The sequence below is a fragment of the Elephas maximus genome, chromosome 1 (assembly GCF_024166365.1).
Source record: "Elephas maximus indicus isolate mEleMax1 chromosome 1, mEleMax1 primary haplotype, whole genome shotgun sequence".
In the NCBI taxonomy this organism is placed as follows: Eukaryota; Metazoa; Chordata; class Mammalia; order Proboscidea; family Elephantidae; genus Elephas; species Elephas maximus.
The window spans coordinates 94,215,705-94,238,011 of NC_064819.1; the positions used below are offsets into that span (position 1 = coordinate 94,215,705).

Here is a 22,307-nt window from a genome sequence, read left to right on the forward strand (position 1 = left end):
ATTTCCTCTGCTATTCCTTCTGAAACTCCTGCTAGTTGGACCTCCTGAATTAATCTTCAACTTACCTCCTTCCTTCCTTTCTTTTCTTCTTTGCTTTTAGTTTCTTGGAGATTCTCTCTTATTTATTTCCTATCACTTTTATGAAATTATAAAACTCTGACTATCATATTTTTGATTTGTGAGAGTGTTTTTTTTATTCTTTAAAAATTTATCACTGTATACTGTTTTAATTTCATGGGTTTCTTCTTTCTTCTCTTATCTATGGATATTTATTACATATTTTTAAAAGTTTTTTTATTCCCTACTCATTGCATTATCTCTGTTCTCGCAGAGTTCCTTTCACCACTGTCCATTTGTCTATTTTATTACTGTCTTTTACATTGGGGAATTTTTGCAAACGTCAGATGATCAGTGATTTGCCATTTGAATTTAAGAATGCAGAATAAAAATGTTAATTGAAATTGTATATTGGGAAGGGTACTTTTTGTTGGTGACATTTATTATAAGGCAAACTAGGGCACAGGCTTTTTTGCTTATTTGTTTGGGGTCTCCATGTTAAATATTAAAAAAATAAAATATTTACAATATTTTTGTTTCTTCTATCTACTTAGTCATCTGCTTTCAATTTTTTTTTTTTTTTTTTACATTTCTAATCTGTTCTCGTTTTCTTTCTTTCTCTCTCTTTTTTGGTTCTTTTTGTGCATGCTTTTTTCATTTTTTAATTTTCATTTCAGTAAGATTTTAGGAGTGAGTTATGGTAAATTTTTTGCTGAACTAGAACCCACTCCAGTCCCCTTCCCTTTCTAGGTTTAAACATGATAGATATGGAACTGGTAACAGCCAGAGGGATCAAAACCCTTTCACGCAATTTGAATATGAAACCAGTTTCAAATCAGGAACAAACAAACAAAAAGAAACTTACTGCTGGGGATTGATGTTCTTTCTGAAATATAAACATAAATAAATACATAAGCATCATTTGCCTAAGGGAAGGAGACTCAAATTTTGTCTAATATTATTTTGGTGTATTATTTGTTGGGCTGAAAATATTAGTGGAAAGAGCTAAAGCTTTTCAAAGAATAATAGACAAAACCCCAGCAGAGTTAAGGAATAGTTCAGAGACTTGCTGAGGGTTCTGAATCTTTCATAGAATTCAAACCTAAGCACATGAGTGTGGTTTCCTTCATGGAAGGGGCCCAATGTCACATTTCCCTCTAATATTCCATCTGTGGTGATGCATTTTAAAGTTAGATTGTCTTCAGGCCCTAAGTCATCTCTATCTGCTACTCTTGGCTTCAAGGGTGGAAAGGTCATAGGTTTGGAAAATCTTTGCATCCGTTCTGTTTTCCCTTTCATTTCACTTCAAGGAGTATTGAGTTGCTGTGAAATGGAAAAATAACTTATTTTTACTCAAAAAGTTCTGCTACAAGACTATCAAATCTTTTCACTTGTTTATGTTTTTAACTAAGAATAGGATTCCTATTTCTACTTTTTGGTAAATAGCACCAGAAAATGAACCTATAGTATTGCATCAGAAAAGTCAGTTTCAGTGGAATTGACCAGATATGTGCATCCTTTATTAAGATTTCCTGAGTTTGAAAGACTGAGAGTAATAACACCATGACTCTTTTTCCATACCCTTGATTGAAATCTTTTGTCATATGTGTAGGCATTAGAACACGCAAATCTTGTTGTATTCACGTTTTCACCATACTCTTACTCTGCCCCTATTTGTTGGGCAGCCCACATCCTAACATCTCAATCCCATAGGGATGGTAGAAAAATAAAAATAGATATTACTAATTACTGCATTTAAATGTTCCTGCCCATTGTTAGTAAGTTAAGTGCACGCTAACTAGGGGCAAGAAGAAAGAGGAAATGAGATGTAGGAACATCCAGATTTTCAAAATGGGACATGATAATATCCATAGTTATTAAACTACTGTATGACCCATCATATATGTAGGAGGCCAAACAAAACTAGAGATGTTAAGTAGATAGCAAATGTGCTAATAGGTCCTGCATTTTTTTTTTTTTTTTTGTCTAAAACACTGACCAAAATAAATAAATGACCATGGTTTCTTTTGAGTAAGAAGTTATGGTTCTTTCATTCCTATGTTTTTTTTCAAAAGCCTGTGGTTCTCTTTAAAAGTGAACTGGGGATTTGAATCCAGTCTCTGAGATCTGTAAACACTACACTATATTGTATCTCCACTTCTTACTTTCTTCTTCTCTCTGTTCTATCTTATTTTGTCTCTTATATTCCTACTGCCTATTCACATCATCCCCACATAGTCTGAAGATTCGTTGTTGAAAAGGAGCAGTGTAAGTATTCCTAAGAGATTTTGTTTCTTCAACTTAAAAAGCATGGATGACACACACACACATTTATACACACACACACACACATATATACATTTTGGATTTTGGATACAGATTTTTTTTTGTATCTGGATCAGTTCCAACTCATTTCCATGTGGGGCATTTGGAGTGAGATTGTCATTGGCACCAAATTATCCTAGTATATTGAATCAAATGTGGTTTGGGAAGCCTACCTACCAAGTTAAACATGGTGGTGGAACTGGAGAACATAGTTCATATTTTAGGAGAGTCTTAATTTGGGTTAGAAAAGCCTTAATTTGGTGGATTTGGTGTTCTTAGGGTCACTATGAGTCAGAATCAATTCGATGGGAGTGGGTTAGTGGGTACCAGACTTGAACACATTTCACATTGTTATCATAGGACTATTAGCATTGTACATGGTATCATTATTGTAGTGATATATAAGCTAGATTCCTAATTTATTGAAACTTACTTTCTTTGAATTAAGGCAAAAGTTGAATGATATATTGGCTGTATAACAAAAGGGACTTATTTTTCTAATATATGTGGTAAGTAGAAACCATGTAATAATAAAATGTAGCCTACTTGCTCTCCATAGGTTATTTGCTTTAATGAAGAGATACAATGACATTAGATCATGAGGTGATTACAATGAAATTGTGGTTATGCACATATTTGTCTTCAAATTACTCCTGAATTCCTTAAAGACAGAATAACACCAACAACTTGGCATCCCTCAGAATATCTTGCACATAGTAGATATTCATTAATGTTTGTTGAATAAAACCAAAAACCAAATCCATTACCGTCAAATTGATTCTTACTCACAGTGACCCTCTAGGACAGAATAGAACTGCCCCATAGAGTTTCCAAGGAGCAGCTGGTGGATTCTAATTGTCAACCTTTTGGTTAGCAGCTAAGCTCTTAACCTCCACACCACAAGGGCTCTCCATTTGTTGAATAGCTATTGGAAAATTATACTTTAAAGTAGGCCTTGCTTCCAGAACAAAATTCTTTCTCTGTAGATAATGCAACAGTAGAGTGATTCCCAGCCCAACAGAATGATCACATATTTCTAATTAGGAATGTTCGAAGAAATACAGTTTCTCCATAACTTTTGGAGAAACTAAAGTGCTAGTTTATCAAGGGGTTGTACATTTTCTAGATGCCAACTTATTGGTTCATCCTTGTGAAGTTGTATAAGAAGGAGCTATTGAATCCCAATGGAGAATCGAATCAAGAAATAGTGCTTGCATTGTAAATTGTGTTTAGTTTTGTGTTTTGTGTTAGATTGAGGAATAAGCCCTTTTGTTTACCCAGCCTGTTTATGCTCTGCTGAGGCCTCTGGCTTATTTGTTCATTTTCCTGTTGTATTTCTTTGTTAGATCCCTGTGTGGCACGAACAGTTTATGCTGAACTACTAACCTGAAGGTTGGGAGTTCGAACCCACCCGGCAGTACTGAGAAAGAAAGGCCTGATGATCTGCTTCTCTAAAGATTAAAAAAAAACAAACCTGTTGCCATCAAGTCGATTCATAGCGACCCTATAGGACAGAGTAGAACTGCCCCACAGAGTTTCTCAGGCTGTAAACCTTTAAGGATGCAGACTGCCACATATTTGTCCCATGAAGCTGTTGCTGAGTTCGAACCGCCAACATTTTGGTTAACAGCCAAGTGCCTAACCACTGTGCCACCAGGTCTCCTTCCCTAAAGATTAAAAAAAACCAAGAAAATCCAAAGGAGCAGTTCTACTCTGTAACATACGGGGGTCAGCATGAGTTGGAATCAATTTGATGAGAGTGGGTTGATTTTTTTCTTTGTTATTGTTTAGTCACCTAAGTCTGGCCTGTTTGTCACTGTAAAAGAATTTTCCTTTGTGGCAAGGTGGATGGTATAGACACATCTACCAGCTTAGGCTCTGCCCTTCTTTGTTATCTTTCCCAAGCAAACTGGCTCTAAGCTGCCACAATCCCAGCTGGTGTGGTAATTTCACTCCTTTATTAGTAAATGAACCAAGACATTCTCCCCTTTGCTCTGCATACTGATAATGGCATTTTTGTTTATGAAAGAGAATTCTGTTGTTAATTTTTTAAATCTTAGTTTCTAAGAAAAGTGATAAAAGTGCAAATACGATGAGTTCTGTAGTGTAGCCATTTGATTGTTTTCTAATAAAGCTACCTTTGTTTTAAATCTTACAGATTTCACTTACCAGAAAATTAAAGCCCAGAGAGGTAAACTACATCCCCAAGTATTTAATCTAGGAAGGGTCAAAATCAGAGAAGTACCAAGACTTTTGATTCTAAATCCAGTTCTTCCCACATCATATTATGTCCCTGCTTGTGAATGTCTTGAGTGGGTCATCAGACTGCTCCAGAGCACCTGGTTCCTATGTCCTACTCTTGAGCACCCCTATTCAAAATACTATTTTATCCAAAAGACAGTCTGTTCCCTTCTCCTTCTTGGGTCTGCTTCCTATCTGAGGGGAGAAGGATCAGAACAGGCACTCTGATCAAAACTGCCAATTGCGTATTTGTTTAGCAACACCAAAAAGAAATGTACAATGTATGGGTAATAACTTTTCTTAGCTTGGTTGTCTTAGTATGAGTCATTGTCCCCTAGGAACGATATCTTTTCAGGGCTAAGGGATTCTGTTTGCTAAATTGTAATTAGTGGGGTTTTCTCTATTGCCCTTCAGCAATAGTTAACAAATGTTTATTGCCATTATGTTGTGTGGTTGGTTCTGACTCATGGTAACCCCATGTGTGCAGAGTAGAACTGCTCCATAGGCTTTTCAAGGCTGTGACCTTTTGGAAGCAGATTACGAGGTTTGTCTTCTTAGGCATCTCTGGGTGGGTTCTGACTGCAAAACTTTGGGCTAGCAGTTGAGCGCTTAACTGTTTGTGCCACCCAGGAATTCCAAATGTTTATTGTATTTGATTATAAAGGATAGTGATATGTAATGATATGAGTACATAGTGACTCCCTCTCCCTCCCAACTTACTCTCTACGGCAATATGACAGCCAGGGAAGCTGATGGAGCCTGGAAGATCTATTTGAAGCTGCTGATTTCTTTAGGATCTCCAGGGGGAAAGAGCATGCACGCCATTTTCCTTGAGGTTAAGCTAAAGCTGAGGTATTGATAATAGAGGTGAGGACGTTTTTCTTTTTTGAGATCTGGGTTTTTTGAGGGAGCTTGATGTGTGAATATCTGGACACCCATTTAGAAAGGCTGTTCGTTCTTTTCTGCTCATTTATGTTTCTGGGAGAGCATCCTTGGTCCTGCCCACTGGTGGACTGAATTGCTCCCAGCTCTTGTAGTCAGGAAAGAGCTAGTTTGGGGAGACATGGAAGCAAAGACTCTTCCTTCCTGTGCCTCAGTATAAGAGCAAGGATCTTCTACTTTGTACACAGCCAGGCCATTGAACAGGCTCTGCCATGACTTGCACCACACAGAGTTTGCCAATGAGTTAGAAATCCTAATAGTCTGATACTTAATCTATTGGTTTTTCTGTGCAGACAAAGAAGAAGAACACCTCACTTAAGGAAACTGAAAAGCCAGGAGGAGGGAAACCAAGTTGAATGTCTGAAACATGTCTCCTAGTGAAGTAGAATTGATGAAAAGTTCAGATAAGTCAGCTGAGAATATGAAGAAATATCTTAAAGGGAATTAACGATCAATCTAACAAAAGAGATTTTTGAATTTAAATGTTTAATGAGAGAGTTGGAAAAAGAAAATGGTCCCTACTGAGAAGTGAAATAATGTTTTGGAAGACTGAGTAGAAGAAATAGCTCTCAACAGAGGGATAAAACACTAAGAGATAGAAATATGAGGGAAAAGAAATTTGGAGGTCAGGTCGAGTTCACCTAATAAAAGAATAACAGGAGTCCCAGAAGGACATGAAAAAACAGGTGGAACAGATGAAGTAATAAGGAGAATTTCCCTGACTTGAAGATGGACCCAAGACTAAACATTGAAAGGGCTTAATGAGTGTCAGGCATAACTTGGTAACATTCCTGAATTCCAAGGATGAAAATACAATTTTAAAGGCTTTTATTCTGGAATACTAGGCTATTTGGAGCCCTGGTGGCACAGCCATCTAAGAGCTCGGCTGCCAACCAAAAGGTTGGCAGTTTGAATCCACCAGCTGCTCCTTGGAAACCCTATGGGACAGTTCTACTCTGTCCCATAGGGTAGTTTTGAGTCAGAATCAACTTGGTAACTTTTTTTTTTTTTTTAAGGAGCATTTTTAGGTTCCTAGGTGACTCAAACAGTTTGCACTCGACTACTAACTTAAAAGTTGGTGGTGTGGTTTAAACCCACCCAGCTATATCCTGGAAGAAAACCCTTGGCAATCTGCTTCCGTTATGATTACAGCCATGGAAACCCTATGAGGCAGCTCTACGCTGCAACACAGGGGTCGCCATAAGTCAAAATTGACTTGAGGGCAAGCTTTTTTTTTTTTTGGATTTAAGGAGCATTTTTAGATATTTTTATCCTAGTGGCCTCTAACCCCCCTGAAAATTTAATGTCACAGATCTACTGTATATTGCTTATGTAATTTATGAATATTTGCAAACTATACACAAAAAGAGTAAGATTTTTTGACATCAAGAAGCAATTTTTGCCCCCTTGGAGGCAATACTGCCCTTTTGGAATGCATGATTTAGTGGAAAAATGATGATTTGTTTTTTCAAATGCTGCTGAAAAATTTGGTTTCCATCTGGAAGGAAAGAAAACTAAACACCCCTATTTCACACCATAAACAAAATGGATTAAATATTTAAGTATAAAAGAAAAATAAAAATTTTAGAAAAAAAAGTAAGTGACTATAAATATGTGTACCATAGTATTAGGAGAGACTCTTTTGAAAGCTCAGAGCTATCAAGGATGAGGTAGACATATTTGACTGAATGAAATTAAATTTTTGTACAACAAAAGATACCCTTACTTGCTTCACTTCGTTTTATTTGGCAAATCTTTGCTGAGCATCTACTATGTGTGGGACACTTTTCTAAGCACTGGAGATTCAGCAGTAAACAAAGCAAAGTCCCTGTCTTAGAGTTTACATTCTAGTGGAACAGAAAGTCAATAAACAATCAAATATATAATCAGGTAGTGATAATGCTAGGATGAAAGATAAATCTGGGCAAAAGGATAGAGAACGGAGGTGCTGTTTTAGTGAGGGTAGTCATATGTGACCAGGCATCTTAAAGAATTGAGGGAGGGGTTGTGCAAATGTCTGAGGGAGAGAGTTGCAGGCAGATTCTGAAGTTAGAACATGGTTGGCCAGTGTGAGCCACCATGAAACAGCTGGTATGGGTGGACAACAGGACAACAGGAGGGAGAGGGAGAGTGGTATGTGATGAAGCTGAAGGAAAAGAAGTTGGATCCTGTAAGGCCTTGAAGACCTTAATAAGAACTTTCGATTTTTACACTGAGAGGGTTGGTAAGCCCTTGGAGGGTCTTGAGTAGAGAAGTGGCATGATCTAATTTACATTTTAAAATCAAATTCTGATGGCTGTGGGGAAAGCTGGGAATGGAGATGAGAGTGAGGGGTGGGATCCAGAAACCCAGTTTGGAGGCTCTCACAGCAAAACAGATGAGAGAGAGCGATGACCTGGACTACCAGATGAAGGAGCTGACAAGTGGTCAGATTCAAGATATAATTTTAGGATACAAGTTAATAAGTTGGATGTAGAGAAAGAATAGATTGAGAAAATATTTTTTCAACACAAACGGCAGATAAAATGTTACTAGAACGCAAAAAGCACCTATAAATTGAAGGAAAGGACAAACCACCAGTCAGAAAAATGAGTTAAGAGGAACACAGAAGAGGAAATCCAAAAGACTAATAAATCTACGAGAAAATGCTCATTCTCACTAATAATCAGGAAAGCGCAGCTAAAGTGGCAGTTAGATGACACTTTTCTCATTTGTTGTTGTTGTTACGTGCCGTTAAGTTGGTTCCAACTCACAGTGACCCTACAGGACAAAGTAGAACTGTCCCATAGGGTTTCCAAGGAGCGGCTGGTGGATTTGAACTGCTGACCTTTCCGTTAGCAGCCAGGCTCTTAACCACTGTGCCACCAGGGCTCCACTTTTCCTCCCCAAAACCCACTGCCATTGAGTCGATTCCGACTCATTTTCTTCATTAGATAGAAAAAACTAAAATTGGAACTGTTTCTGGTACTAATGAGAGTGTGGAGAAGACAGAACTCTCACACATTTCTGATAGGAATGTGCATTATTACAAATTTGGGAGGAAGTAATTAGGGAGTATTTATTAACATTAAAAATGCACACACATTTCCATTGACCCAGCAGTTCCATGTGTGGAAATCTATCCTGCCTGAAAAAAACCCGGTGAAATAAAATCCTCATCATGTACAAGGATGTTCCTGCAGCATTGCTTGTAGTGGCAGAAATCTGGAAACAACGTCTATGTTCATCTTTAAGAAAATGATGGAATAAGCAGTAATTTATCCACACTTTTGGATGCTATTAAAATAATGTCTTTGATTTCTGTTCAGTTGGAGGGATGTTCATGATATATTGTTAGGTGAAGAAATCAAGTTGTAGAATAATGTATATGATTTGATCCCATTTAAAAAAATTCTCTGTATGTTTGCATTATGTTTATATGAGCATGGATTAAGATATGGAGATATCTATAGAAGGTTAACACTGGAAATAGCCTGTGTGTTTTTAATTTTTGAAGAGGAATTTAATAAAGATTTAAAGCAAATATTTATTGAGACCTGGGATACAATGTGCATAATCTGCAGTGTAGCATCTCTCAGCTTTGACTTCCCAGTCTTGGCAGGTGTGCAAGCTCCTGGGTGTTGATGGATAAGAGGTTCTTTATCTCTTAAATAATATGTAAATAGGCTTATATTTTCTCAAAACCATAATTGAAATCTTCAAAGTACAGAAGAGGGACACCGGGGTTTTTTTTCCCATTCCTAACTGTTCTAAATGGGGAGAGCAATGGCATTTAATACAAAACTGAATATTTTGATCAATTTTTTAATGTAACTGTTTATCCCCTTGGACCCCACTTTTTCTTCTGTATCTTGTCTCTTTTCCTAGGCCCCCAGTATTCACTCATAGATACATCAGTTATAATGTAAGGTGAGAGGCATTTGGAGCAAATGGGAAATCACATTTTTAATGCAATTCCAAACAGGAAATCTTTAATCAGGATAGGAGCCACACTGATTTTACGTAAACTGTTAATTTCCCAATGTTCTTTGATTTCTCATTCAGCTTTATTATCTCCAAATTCACTTCCCTGATTTTCTTTGCTTGTGTTCTGCTCCTAAACACAAAATGACTCATTCTTGTGAACAGGGCATTTAGCACACCTGTATCTTAATGAAAGATTAATAGTTGTTTTTAACTAGCCTGTTTTCCAGTGGCTAAAGGCCACTGAATGATTCACCAAATTTTCGTAGTTGGAGTTTTCTACAGTATGACTTATTTGTTCTCATAGGCCTAATGTGAGGGGAAAATGTTTTTGACTGCAAATTAGAAGTTATGGAGAATAGACAAGAAGCTTTCTATGGATACATCTCTTCTGAGTTCTTGGTTTAGGGAGATATACCCACAGTTATAGAGTCAGCTGAGCTGGGCTGCTGAAGTCTATCTCCTGTTTTTTAGAAGCTGCATTGTCAGGGTCCCTGCTTCTTAGCAGAAATCTGAGAGAAGCTGCATTTGTCCTAGCCTTCTAAAGCTGGTTGCCAGATGGACCAGAGAGAGTTATAGAAAAACGATGTGAGGATCATAATAACCTGAATACTTTTTAACTATGAAAATTCTTCTGGCCACAATTTTTCCCTGAGATAAGGATAATGTGTGTAACAAATAGGTCAGTCGAGACTGGTGAAATCTGTAAACGTGTATTTTCCAGAGACATAATTATACAGCGTAAAAATTTAATGTTCAAGGATTGTTCTTCCCCCCTCTCCTTTTTGTTTGTGGCTGTTCAGCCTTGCGAAATCTGTGTGATTAAACCAAGGACCTCAAGATTGCGACTCTAACTTCTGAACATAGTCTTCTTCTATACCTGAGGCAGGGTTGTGAACACACGGTAGGGATCTACACAGTCGTATGAATTGTGCTAGAAGCTGTGGAGCTGCTCTTTTCAAGTTGTAGTCGGGTGGCATGTAGGATTTATGAAATGTTTTATACTTTGGATGTGGTCTAAAGTTCAGTTTCTCTCCTTCTTTCATCAAACCTCTATGAAGTTTGTTTACCAAGTTTCCTTGAAAGGCATCTAGTTAGTCCAAGAGAGTTTTACACTTTGAATTATGGACTCTCGGATTTTGGAGAAACTATAATCTATTCCAACCACTCAACTGATTCCTAAGGGTCTCCTCTGCAGCATTCCTATGCTTAAAGTCTGTTAGGTGTTCCACTTCTCCTTATACTGATTAAAAACCTGTTAGAGTGTACCTTCCATTAAAAAAAAAAAAAAATTTTTTTTTTTTGGTCGTATTTCCTTGAGGCCATACAAAATATTCTAAGTCACGATGGACCTTCACCTATTTGAAAATAATTGTCACCTCGTATTTTTTCCCCAGGTGAAACTGTGCAACTTCCTGCTCACTTTAAATGATTTGAGTCCCCTTACCATCATGGGTGGTCTTTCTCTTCTGAAGGCACTCTAGTTTATCCATATCCCATGACAGAACTCAATGTACTACTCAGGGCATGGGCTACTCAGCACAGAAGAGAAAAAAAAATTTTTTTTTGAAGAGAGGAGAGTAAAAATCAAATCCCTAAAAGCTATGCTTTTAAAGCATTAATTTTTTGGAAGGTACATCTATTTCCCAGCTACTAACTTGTGTTCCTATTATTCTGCTTGTTTAATTTCTTTCTCCTAGCTGCCGCTCTTTGAAAAGTGCTCTTTACAAGTTCATCAATTTGCTATTCCCTCCATGTCCCACAAACTAGCGTCCTAGTTTGTTACTGATTTTTGTTACCCAGTTTCAAAAGTTGTGGAGTCATCACTTGTTTTTTGTTTTTCTTACTCAAATGCAACCAGCCATCATGAAATATTAAACTTTCCTGGAAAATATCTCTCATATGAGAAGTCTCTCCTGTTCATTTTTATTCCATCACTTACTACTCCAGCTACCTGTGTTCATGCCTATGATCTTTCTCCTCTTCAATCTATTTTGCACAATCACAAGATTAACATTTTTTTCTTATAATAAACCTTATTGACTTCACTCTTTCTTAAACATTCCAGAAGGCCTCTAGTTGCCTCAAAAATAAAGTACAGATTCCTGGTTCGTTTTTTAAACTTCTTCTTCTAACTCCACTTTCTAAAATTATATCCTATAATCCCCCCGCCCGCCCATGAGCCTGTTGCTACAACAAAATTGCGTACGGTCCCTAGAACATGGCATAACAGTCTTTACCCCTTTGCCTTTCTTCTCCTCTTTCTGCTCCACTCATCATCAAAGTCTTATTCATCTTTTGACACACATGTCATATACCACCACCGCCTTTACCTTCTCAACTCAAGAGGCTTCAGAACTCTTAATGTACTGTCCATATAACCAATTTTTTGGACACTAGATTTACTTTCTAAAAAAAAAAATGTCATGTACATGTATACTAAATCACTGTATGTTACAAGCAGGGAATCTATTTTTCTGTATACCCCCTAGTGTTAGTACAGTGTCTTGTATGCATTAGGCCCACTATGAGGGGTTATTTGTTGATTGGTAGGTTAGGCTATGACAGAGACATAATAGTTGCCAAAGAAACTATATATTCCTTTAATCAAAATGTTTTATTTAAGAAAGTATCCAGTCTCTCTTGACAGAATAATATTAATATCAATTTATAAAACAAACATTTGGAAGCTGAGGTTTGTGACTGAGAGGTCTAAATATGGTGAGATTTCTGAAGGGCAGAAACTCTGCAGGTACATAGATTAAAAGGATTTTATAAGTATAATCCATTTAGGCGATGGCTGGGGTATGGCTTGTATCTGAGGGATGACAGTCAGTCATAACGATCAATTGTCTTATGGGCCTTCCTTTTATTTACCCTCTTTATTCCTTTTTTTTTTTTTTTTTTACTTGCCTTTGCCCTTTGCTGGGGCTTCTACTTTTTTACCCTTGACTTCTGCTTCTTTCTTTCCTTTAACATTGTTCTTTCCTTCATCACCTTTCTTTCCTTTATCCTTTGCTTGGGCTTCTGGTTCTTTTAGTATTGATGCATCGCTCTTCTTTGCTTGGGCTTCTGGTCCTTTTGGTGTTTTGGCATCTCCCTGCTTTGCTTTCCCTGCTTGTCCTTTTGGTACTTCAGTATCACTCTTCTTTGCTTGGGATTCCTGTCCTTCCGGTACTCCAGTATCACTCTTCTTTGCTTGGGATTCCTGTCCTTTCGGTACTCCAGTATCACTCTTCTTTGCTTGGGATTCCTGTCCTTTTGGTATTCTGGTATCACTCTTCTTTGCTTGGGATTCCTGTCCTTTTGGTACTCCAGTATCACTCTTCTTTGCTTGGGATTCCTGTCCTTTTGGTATTCCGGTATCACTCTTCTTTTCTTGGGATTCCTGCCCTTTTGAAACGCCGGTATCACTCTTCTTTACTTGGGATTCCTGCCCTTTTGGTATTCCAGTGTCACTCTTTTTTGCTTGAGATTCCGATTTTTTTGGTATTCTGGTATCACTCTTCTTTGTTTGGGATTTCTGTTCTTTTGATATTCCAGCATCACTCTCCTCTACTTGGGATTCTTGTTCTTTTGGAATTTTGGTATCACTCTCCTTTACTTGGGATTCCTGTCCTTTTAGTATTCTGGTATCACTCTTCTTGACTTGGGAGTCCTGTCCTTTTAGTATTCCTGCATCACTCTTCTTTACTTCGGCTTCCTTTCCTTTTAATATTCCAGCATCGCTCTTCTCTACTTGGGCTTCCTGTCCTTTTAGTATTCCAGTGTCACTCTCCTTTACCTTGACCTCTGTTTCTATCTTGTCTTTCCCCAACTCAGTGCTTTTTGCTTTACTTATTGGCTCCTTTTTGGTTCTTGATATCAAGGATCCCTCAGAATCTGCAATTGTGACTTCTTTTATTGATGTTCTCTTACTTTCTTCTTGGCTACTCTGAGCCCTTGTAATGCCTCCACTTTTTAGAATCTGGGCTTTGGGATCTGATTTTTTTGCAAGTTCTCCATCCATGTAACCTGGAAATATAACTGAGCACACAACAAAAGTGCATGATTCAGATATCAAGTATTTTTTGTTTATTCCTATATTTTTTCTTGATATGGGTTTCTTTTTCTTTTGTCTTAAAACTGATAAACTGGAGATAACTTGAAATGTTCCTGAAAATATAAAATGGTGGAACTCTACACATAAAATTATATAAGTAGTGATACAATTCCAGACTCTTTTCAATAAATTGGAAGACAGATGAGAGAAAAGGTGAACTATGTTGTAAGTGAACTGGCATTTGTTCGGTAGATTATGGCTAATGAATAATGCTTAATAGCTAAAGGAAGATGTATTCTGAAAAATAGAATTTGATTTTTGAAAAAATTGTGGAAAGAAGCAATAATTATTTTCTTAAAATAGAAAAAGGAAACTCAAAATATGTTTTCCATATTGGATAAAAGCATATCTTACTATGCAAAAGTTAATGGTAGTACTGATTGATACTTATTGAGTGCTTACTATATCTGAGGTACTCACTGTTCTAAGCACTTCACATGTATTAGCTCATTCAATCCTCACAACAACCACACAGAAAAGCGTAGGATAACTATTATTATCCCCATTTTAGAGATGAAGAAACTGAGGCACATAGAGTTTAAATGAATGTGTATGTGGTCATGCAACCAGTAAGTGATAGAGCTGAGATCTGAACCTTAGTAGTCAGGTTCCAGAGTTCAGCTTTAACCATCACCCAAGTCTGCTTCTTGAAATATCTACTAACTCACTTTGCAAAAATTTCAGGTCCTTTTTATCATGTACAGTTATCATGTACATAAATCAGCTCTGATATATTTTAATTTTTGTATGATTTAATAAATGTGAATTTATTTGCTTCTCCTATGTTTTCTCAGTAATTTGATTCCCTGAATTACACTAAAAAATTTCTAAGCTACCAAGAAGAATTGTGTGAGTTCTTTCTGTGGAGCTGAGGTATGCCTTGCTTTGAGGAAACCTAGTATTTATGTAGTAGAAAGAATCCTGAATTTGAAAGCTGAATCAAAACACCTAGGTTTAGTATCCCATGCTAGCTGAGTTTATTTGGGTAAATCAGTTAACCCCCATGACTTACTGTCCTCTTATTTAGTCTGCTCTGACCACTTGATAGAGTTACTGAGGGATTCTAGACATATGTTTAAGGAGCATGGCCTCTGGAGACAAATTGGTTCCAATCCTGGCTCCACATCAAGCTAGCTGGGTGACCTTGGGCAAGCTTCATTTTCTCGTCTGTAAAATGGGGGTAATAATAGTAGCTACCTCGCAGAGGGGTTGTGAGGATTAAATATTATCATCTAAGTAAAGCATTCATTATGGTACATGGAACATAGTAAGTAGTCAACAAATGTTAGCTATTACTACTACCAAATGCAAGCAAAAACTCTCTCTGATCTATCAAGACAAGGCATTCTTAGTTCCCAATAAATAATTTAGAGGAGTAGTTAATTGCATTACAGGAAGATTTCTTGCTTAAAAATTAATTATTGGAGTGTTTTTTACATAGAAAGCTTTCCGGTAAATTTAGGGTTTGATGTTTGTAAAACTGACATACACATGACTTCAGAATTTTATCAGTTGTAAAAAGTGAGGCACACCTGCACTAGGTCAGAAGGTAATTATAAATTACAAAGGGTGTTGTAGTTCAGTCTTCTCTGGCTTTTCTCTTCAGTATTTTAAGCTTTTGACACCACGGTAAAAATAACATTAGGAACCTTGCAGTGATGCTTTCTGAACCCTTTGTGTATTTTTCCCTCTAGTGTTGTTCATTAAGATACGGATACAGATATTTTTTTTTTTCCTACAAAAAACCATTTGCAATTTTCTAAAGAAAATAAGTAGTAATATATTCTAATCATTGCTATATTGAGAAAGATAGTACAGATTATTTTGATCTCTGACAGTGCTATCAATGGACATTGTTTTGTTTTGTTTTGTTTTGTTTTGTTTGGGGAGAGGTGGTGTAGTGTGGAGAAGAGCATGTTTTCTCACTGAGGCTTCTACCCTTAGGAATTCCACAGTGTGTACTCCTCAAACAAGCTGATTTTTCTTAACATGTTAATATTTTCAGTTTTATCATCTCCTGGTGGGCAATTTAGTTCATGTTTACTCCCATGTAAAATATGCATCACCCATTTTTTTAAACCTAAATTTACCTTCTAAACTGTACAGATTTTGTTAATGAAAATGAAGTATTCTGTGATTTAATGAAACAGTGTTTACACTAGCTATGCTTTTCCTAATCTTACAGATTTTTAAAGAATTTTATTCTTTTTCCCACTACACTGAAAAATATTTTTAGTCACTGTGGAGTGCAGTTCTACTCTGTACGCTTAGAGTCGGTCATGAGTTGGAATCGACTTGATGGCAACTAATAACAACAACAAAAAAACAAAACAATTAGTATCTTCATACCCTTGGTCATTTTAATATCTTCACTGTGTCTTTTCTATCTTGAACTTAATGAACAGAAATTAGATTTCCTGGGATATGTTTTCAGGAACAAGCCGTTCTATGAAATGAGGCTCACTTTTATTTCAACTTTGCATTGCAGAAGTTAGTCACAGTGAATCATCCCACCAAATTCTAAGTTGCTCTCTCTTCTTCTCCTAGATCTCAAGATAGCACACAAATATTTTTCTTTTCTTCGAACCTCATAATCTAGCTCTAATTAATTACAAGTCTCCACAATATAAAGATTTGTAAACTCTGACTCTGAAATTTGAAACTCCATTTATGCCAGCAGTAGCCCATGCAACAGAATGCTAATATAATCAAAAGGTTTAATCTAGACTTTGGAGATCACTGTAATGTACTCAGGATTAAAAATTAACGATGAAGAAATTTAAATTGCATTCGTTTTTGTTAAAGCAGAAAGATCTCATGAAGTAAGTGTTGTATTAATAATCATAATTATATGAAAATTAAGATAATGTAGAAAAATAGATCACGGGCTTTATTAGGAACTAATCTAATAGTTTCTTTGTCAAGTGGCTGGCAGGGAGCATACAGTCAGATCTAGACTCTAAAAGATCTGTTAAACCTCAGAGAAATGAATCATTACAGTCCTCGGGCCATGAGTTAACATTTTTAAAGAGCATATACTTATTAGTGGAGTGTGGAGGTGAGAAATCAGAAGCTCAACTTGAGAAGATGATAGTATTTGATGAGCTGATCTGCTTTAAATCTTCCTATGACAATTGAACTAAGCATTAACCTTCTTAAAAAAAATAATCAATTGGGAAGAATATGTTTGAAGATTATATCAGTAAGAATATACTTTTTATAAAAACGAAAAAAAAATTAAACTAATTTTTTTCTGGCAACTTTCAAAAATGTATTCATTTAATTCACTTCCAGGAGGTACTTGGCTTGTTATCCCTTCTCAGAGTCCTCTGTCTTTTTGTCAAGGAAACACACAAGATCACAGTCCTATCACCTTCCCTACATGGGGAGGGTGCTTGAGGGATGTGTCTGAGCCCTTTTCTGTCCTCCAGGCACATGAGTACTGCTTTGCATGCATACTGTTTCTTACATACTGTGAACTGAGAGAAAATAATTGTTCCTTTCAACTTCACTCTCTCTCCCTGAAACCCACCTTCTTTCTAGAGCTAACTAAGGAAAAGAATGGGGCTTAAACATGATTAAATATAAAGACATATTTTGTGTTTATCAGTGTTTGGGTTGCTTGAAATTGGTCTCACTGCATTTAAGTCTTACTTGCTTCATAAGATTATATATTTACAGTTTTAAAACAGTATTGTTCTGTTTTGTTTGGTATGATTTCCTTGAAGAACTGAGCCATGCTTTAAATAATCCTGGTTATAGAGAAATCTGAATTTAGAAAACAGTTAAAAGTCAAACATGAATTTAAATGGGAATCCTATTTTTAAAAGAATTCTTTTGTGCATTTAATTATCCAGTTTCTCTAGTAGATGTATATGTATACTTATAAACATTTGATTTATAGATAAAGTTTTATGACTAATCACAAAAGGCATTTGTGGTTCAGTATAGGAGGCCATGTGTTGGCATGAAAAGAGTATGCACCTCAGAGACAGGAAGTCTTGGGTTTAAATGTTGACACTGATGTTTACCAACTTTTAACTTTGGGCAAATGCTGGCCAGTTTCCTGATCTGTACAGTGGGGATAATAATAGCCACCAGGTAGGGCTATCATAAGAATAAGAGATAATGTTTTTCAAAGTGCTTAGTACAGTGCACAATATATAAACCAAAAAAACCAAACCCATTGCCATCAAGTCAATTCCAACTCACAGTGGCCCTGTAGAATAGGGAAGAACTGCCCCATAGGATTTCTAAGGAGCACCTGGTGGATTTGAGCTGCTGACTTTTTGGTTAGCAGCCACAGCTCTTAACCAGTATGCCACCAGGGTTTCCATACAATATATAGTAAGTGCTTAATATTTACTGTCCCTCAAAGGCAAAAGGCAACAGAAAGTAGATGAGATTTTGTTCTTAGTTTTTTTTTTTTTCTCCCTAGTAATATGATTCAGTGGGCCTTTATAACTAAAAATAGTTTTAAATTCCCAGCAAAGAACTAATGGAATTCAGAAACTGATCTCTCCTTCATTATATTCTGCTGGGAGTCGGTGAGGAGATTCCTTTTCAGAGTCTAGAATATGGCCAGAAATTGTGGCATCCTTTCAGATGAACTTCATCTCCTCTATATAAATCTCTCCAAAAAAAGTAATTTAAAATCTTGGAAGATGCTAGAATTGGGGCCTTTAAAATAATCTTAGAAGCCTGAGCCTCTATTTTGGGAATAAAATCCAGGCCAGAAAGTATAAACAATGTAAAGCAGAGTTGAGAATAAAAAGGAACTTACCCAGAGGAGACAGTGCTAAAAATAAAACACAAAAGTAAGATCAGTAGAAATTTTCTAACTCAAAGAGAACCCAGCCCCCAGTGATCGCAGAAGTAGGAGCAGGGCTTCTGAAGGAGTGTAACCCTCTGTTTTCTCCTCAGTAAAACACAGCTGCTGGCCAAAGCTTCCCCATCGCATTTCACAGAAAGAATTTTCTTTAGGATGCCATTTAGCTAATGTGTGGGATTGAGTCTTTGGGTAAGAAATAGCTATTCTACTGAAAACCGAACTATTACATTTCCCACCTTTCTTTGTTTTTTTCCAAGTAAGACTTTTACACTCTCCTGATCAGTTTCAAAATGTGTATTGTTGGTTAATTATTAAATTGACATTTATTCTTTATGTCAATGTTATTGTTGATGTTGGGTGACCCCGTGTGACAGAGTAGAACTGCCCCATATGGTCTTTCTCCCATGTAGCTGCTGGGTGGGTTCGAGTCGCCAACCTTTTGGTTAGCAGCCGACTGCATAACCATTGTGCCACCAGGGCTCTTCTGTCAATTTTAGGGTTTTTTTTTTTCAAATAAAAATAATCGGCTGCCAGATTATAGCACAGAGAAAACAGGCTTCCTTGTGATAGATGAGAAAGGAATTCATGCTACCAGAATCAAACATTCCTGTTGCCTTTGAGTCGATTCCAACTGATGGTGAGCCTATAGGACAGAGTAGAACTACCCCATAGAGTTTCCAAGGAGCGGCTAGTAGATTCGAACTGCTGACCTTTTGGTTAACAGCTGAGCTCTTAACCACTGTGCCACCAGGGCTCCAGGATCAAATATAAAACCATTACATGTTGTTACAAAAGACACATAGATAAGGGAATCAAAATTGAAACAAGAGGAAACCACTTATTTAACAAATGTTGACTAAGGTAGATGAACTTGGAATACAAGAAAATTTGAGAACAAGAACTTAAAGGTTCTGTCTAGACACAGAAATAGGTAAAGTAAGGGAATGATCCCCCCGGCCCAAACTTACTGATTGTTCCAGAACTGTCCACTGAAAGAGACAAAGACACACACACATCAGTAGGTATTTTTGGGCATTCTCTTCTTCCCCAATCCCTAAGCCTCTGCATCGGATAAAATCTGTGTCATGAACAATCCTGGCCTCCGTTTCCCTTCCTCCTTCTCTTGGCCTGTTGTAGTTTAGAAATCTTGTGACAAGCTACTTTAAATGTTATTGAAACTAATCACCTTTCCTTTTCATTAATCATTAGCAATTTTCTCTAGAGTTGCAAGATTACAGTTTAGAAAATTTGGGATGTGCTGTACAACAGTCTGATTTAGAGGATGTGTGCTAACACTATCCTCTGACATTGTTTAATATGAAATATTTAGGGTGCATTTGTGACCAGGAACTGTAATGTGGGTTCATCTCTTGTACTGATACACCTAGTACGAAAAGCACTAAATAAGAAGAAAGCATGCAATTTTGAGAAATGCCATACTCATGATTATGTTTACCAAGGATGAAAATGGGGAGTTATGTTAGAATATTTAAATCATACAGCAGTGATTGGCCAAAGTACAGAGTGTGGAAGAAATTCATCCCGCTGTCTGCTTTCGTGTCTCCTTCAAACTAAGAATAGATTTTCCATTTTTAAGTGGTAGAAAAAAATAAGAATACTATTGTACGACAATTGCATGAAATTCAAATTTCAGTGTCCACAACTAAAGTTTTGTTTGGGCATACTGTGTTCTTATTTTTTTTTTTTTACATACTGTCTCTGACTGCTTTTGGGCTACAACAGCAGAGTTGGGTAGTTGTGACAGAGACCTTCTGGCCTGCAAACCTTTACAGAACAGGTTTTCTGTAAACCTTTACAGAACAGGTTTTCTGTAAACCTTTACCAAACCTTACCCCTCCACCTGAGGAGACGGAAGAGTCACTGGGTTTAGAACTAGGTTAAGAATTTACTAGTGGGAACTTGAGATATTCCTGAAAATAAAATCAAGAAGACAGATTAGTGATAGCATTTTTTTGGATCAGAAACACAGGTCTCCTTATTTCCATCTCCTCAACTATTTCTTCTAGGGTACCCTCAAGACCCCTAGCAGGATACAATGAAATATGGTGGGAGAGTAGATCCCTTGGTCTGTTATGAGAACCTAATACTGCTCACCACCGTTGAGACTCTCTCCATGGTCCAAGTTACTGTCACCTCTGTAACTGCTCTCTCTGCATGCACACTTGCTCCTCAGTCAGTTCCCAATACAGCAGCCAGAGGCATCCGTTTAAAGTATCGTCAGATCAGGTCACTCCTCTGCTTACCAATCACCAGTGGCTCCCCATCTTGCTCAGAGTCAGTGGCTTTCAAGTAAGACACTGGAAAATCTGCCTCCTAATAGCTCTCTGATAACTTCTATTCCTCTCATTTTTCATTCTGCTGTAGCCACATTTGCTTTCTTGCTTTCCCTCAAACAGTTGGGAAATGCTTCTACTCTAGCGTGGCTCACTTGCTGTCTCCTCTGCCAAAATATTCTCCCCTCGGATATTCAGGGGGCTACATTTTCTCACCGCTTTCATATTTTTGTCAATTGTCATCTTCATGAGACTTTGCCTGTCGCATCTTTTAAAATTTCCAATTCTCCCCCACCACTGTATTTCTGTACTCATTTCTATAGTACTTAACACCTTCTATAACCCAAACCAAACCAAATCCATTGCCATCAAGTTGATTCTGACTCACTGTGACTGTGTAGGACAGAGTAGGACTGCCCCGTAGGGTTTCCAAGGAGTGGCTGGTGGATTTGAACTGCTGATCTCTTCGTTAGCAGCCAATCTCTTAACCACTGCACCTCCAGGGCTTCAACACCTTCTATAAACCCTGTATTTTACTTATTTCATCTGTATTAATGTCTCTCTTCCCTTGCTGCTACCTCACATATGGCAAATTCTATGAAGGCAGGGATTTTTGCCGTATTCCCAGTGTTTAGAGCAATATATATCAAATGAATGGATAGCCTAATCCTATAACTTCGGTGTTAGCACTATCTTTCCTAGATCAGTCCTCTTTTTCTATACTTTTGCTGCCTCCCACTTTTCTATTTTCTGTCTCTCCCTTTCTTTGTCCCATTATTATCCTCTCCCTTGCAAACAGTAAAGAAAACAAAAAAGGTACTTACTTATGGGGCCTATAGTTCCTTTTCCTTCTATTGTGGTAAGTATATATATAAAACATTTGCCATTTCAACATTTTTGATATGTATAGTTCAGTGACATTATGTTCGTCATGTTGCGCAACCATCACCACTATCCATTGCCAAACTTTTCTATCACTCTTAACAGAAGCTCAGTGACCCGTAAGCTATGACTTCCTCTTTCCCCTCATCCATACACCTGTTTATTCTAGGTATGTCACATAACTGAGATCATACAATATTTGCCCTTTTGTAACTGACTCATTTCACTCAACATAATGTTTTCGAGGTTCATCCATATTGTTGTATGCATCAGGACTTAATTTCTCCTTATGAATGAGTAATATTTCGTTGTATGTATGTAGCATACTTTGTTCATCCATTTATCTGTTGGTGGAGATTTAGGCTGTTTCCACCTTTTGCCTATTAGGAATAGTGCTACAATTCTTTAGGTATGTATCTAGCAGTGGAATTGCTGGATCATATGGTAATTCTATATTTAACTTTTTGAGGAATGTCCAAACTGTTTTCCACAGAAGCTGTACTGTTTTACAGGTCTCACCAGGAATGGATAATGTTTCAATTTTTCCACATCCTTGCCAACACCTGTTATTTTCCGTTTGTTTGATCGTAGTCATCTTAGTCGGGGGTAAAGTGATATCTCATTGCGGTTTTGATTTGCATTTCCCTAATGGCTAATGACAGGAAGCATC

The 22,307-nt window shown here is 37.1% G+C and overlaps 1 protein-coding gene across 1 annotated transcript; it reads right to left on the reverse strand.

Annotated features, from left to right (window-relative positions):
* Positions 1-12,433: 12,433 nt before the first annotated feature.
* TSBP1 (testis expressed basic protein 1) lies at positions 12,434-20,998 on the reverse strand. The gene is made up of 4 exons (XM_049870053.1): positions 20,911-20,998; positions 18,414-18,428; positions 13,078-13,542; positions 12,434-12,996 (listed from the first exon to the last, which is right to left on the reverse strand). Exons 1-4 carry the CDS (start codon positions 20,996-20,998, stop codon positions 12,434-12,436), a joined length of 1,131 nt encoding a protein of 376 aa, XP_049726010.1.
* Between the last annotated feature and the right edge of the window lie 1,309 nt (positions 20,999-22,307).

What these genes read in the sequence shown, in the direction of transcription:
- TSBP1 (XM_049870053.1), bottom strand. Translation starts at nt 20,998, where the DNA reads ATGACAATTGACAAAAATATGAAAGCGGTGAGAAAATGTAGCCCCCTG. An exon ending in AGAATCCCAAGTAGAGGAGA is followed by an intron (nt 12,997 to 13,077) that starts GTGATGCTGGAA and finishes CGGAATCTCAAG; the next exon opens with CAAAAAAGAGTGACACTGGA.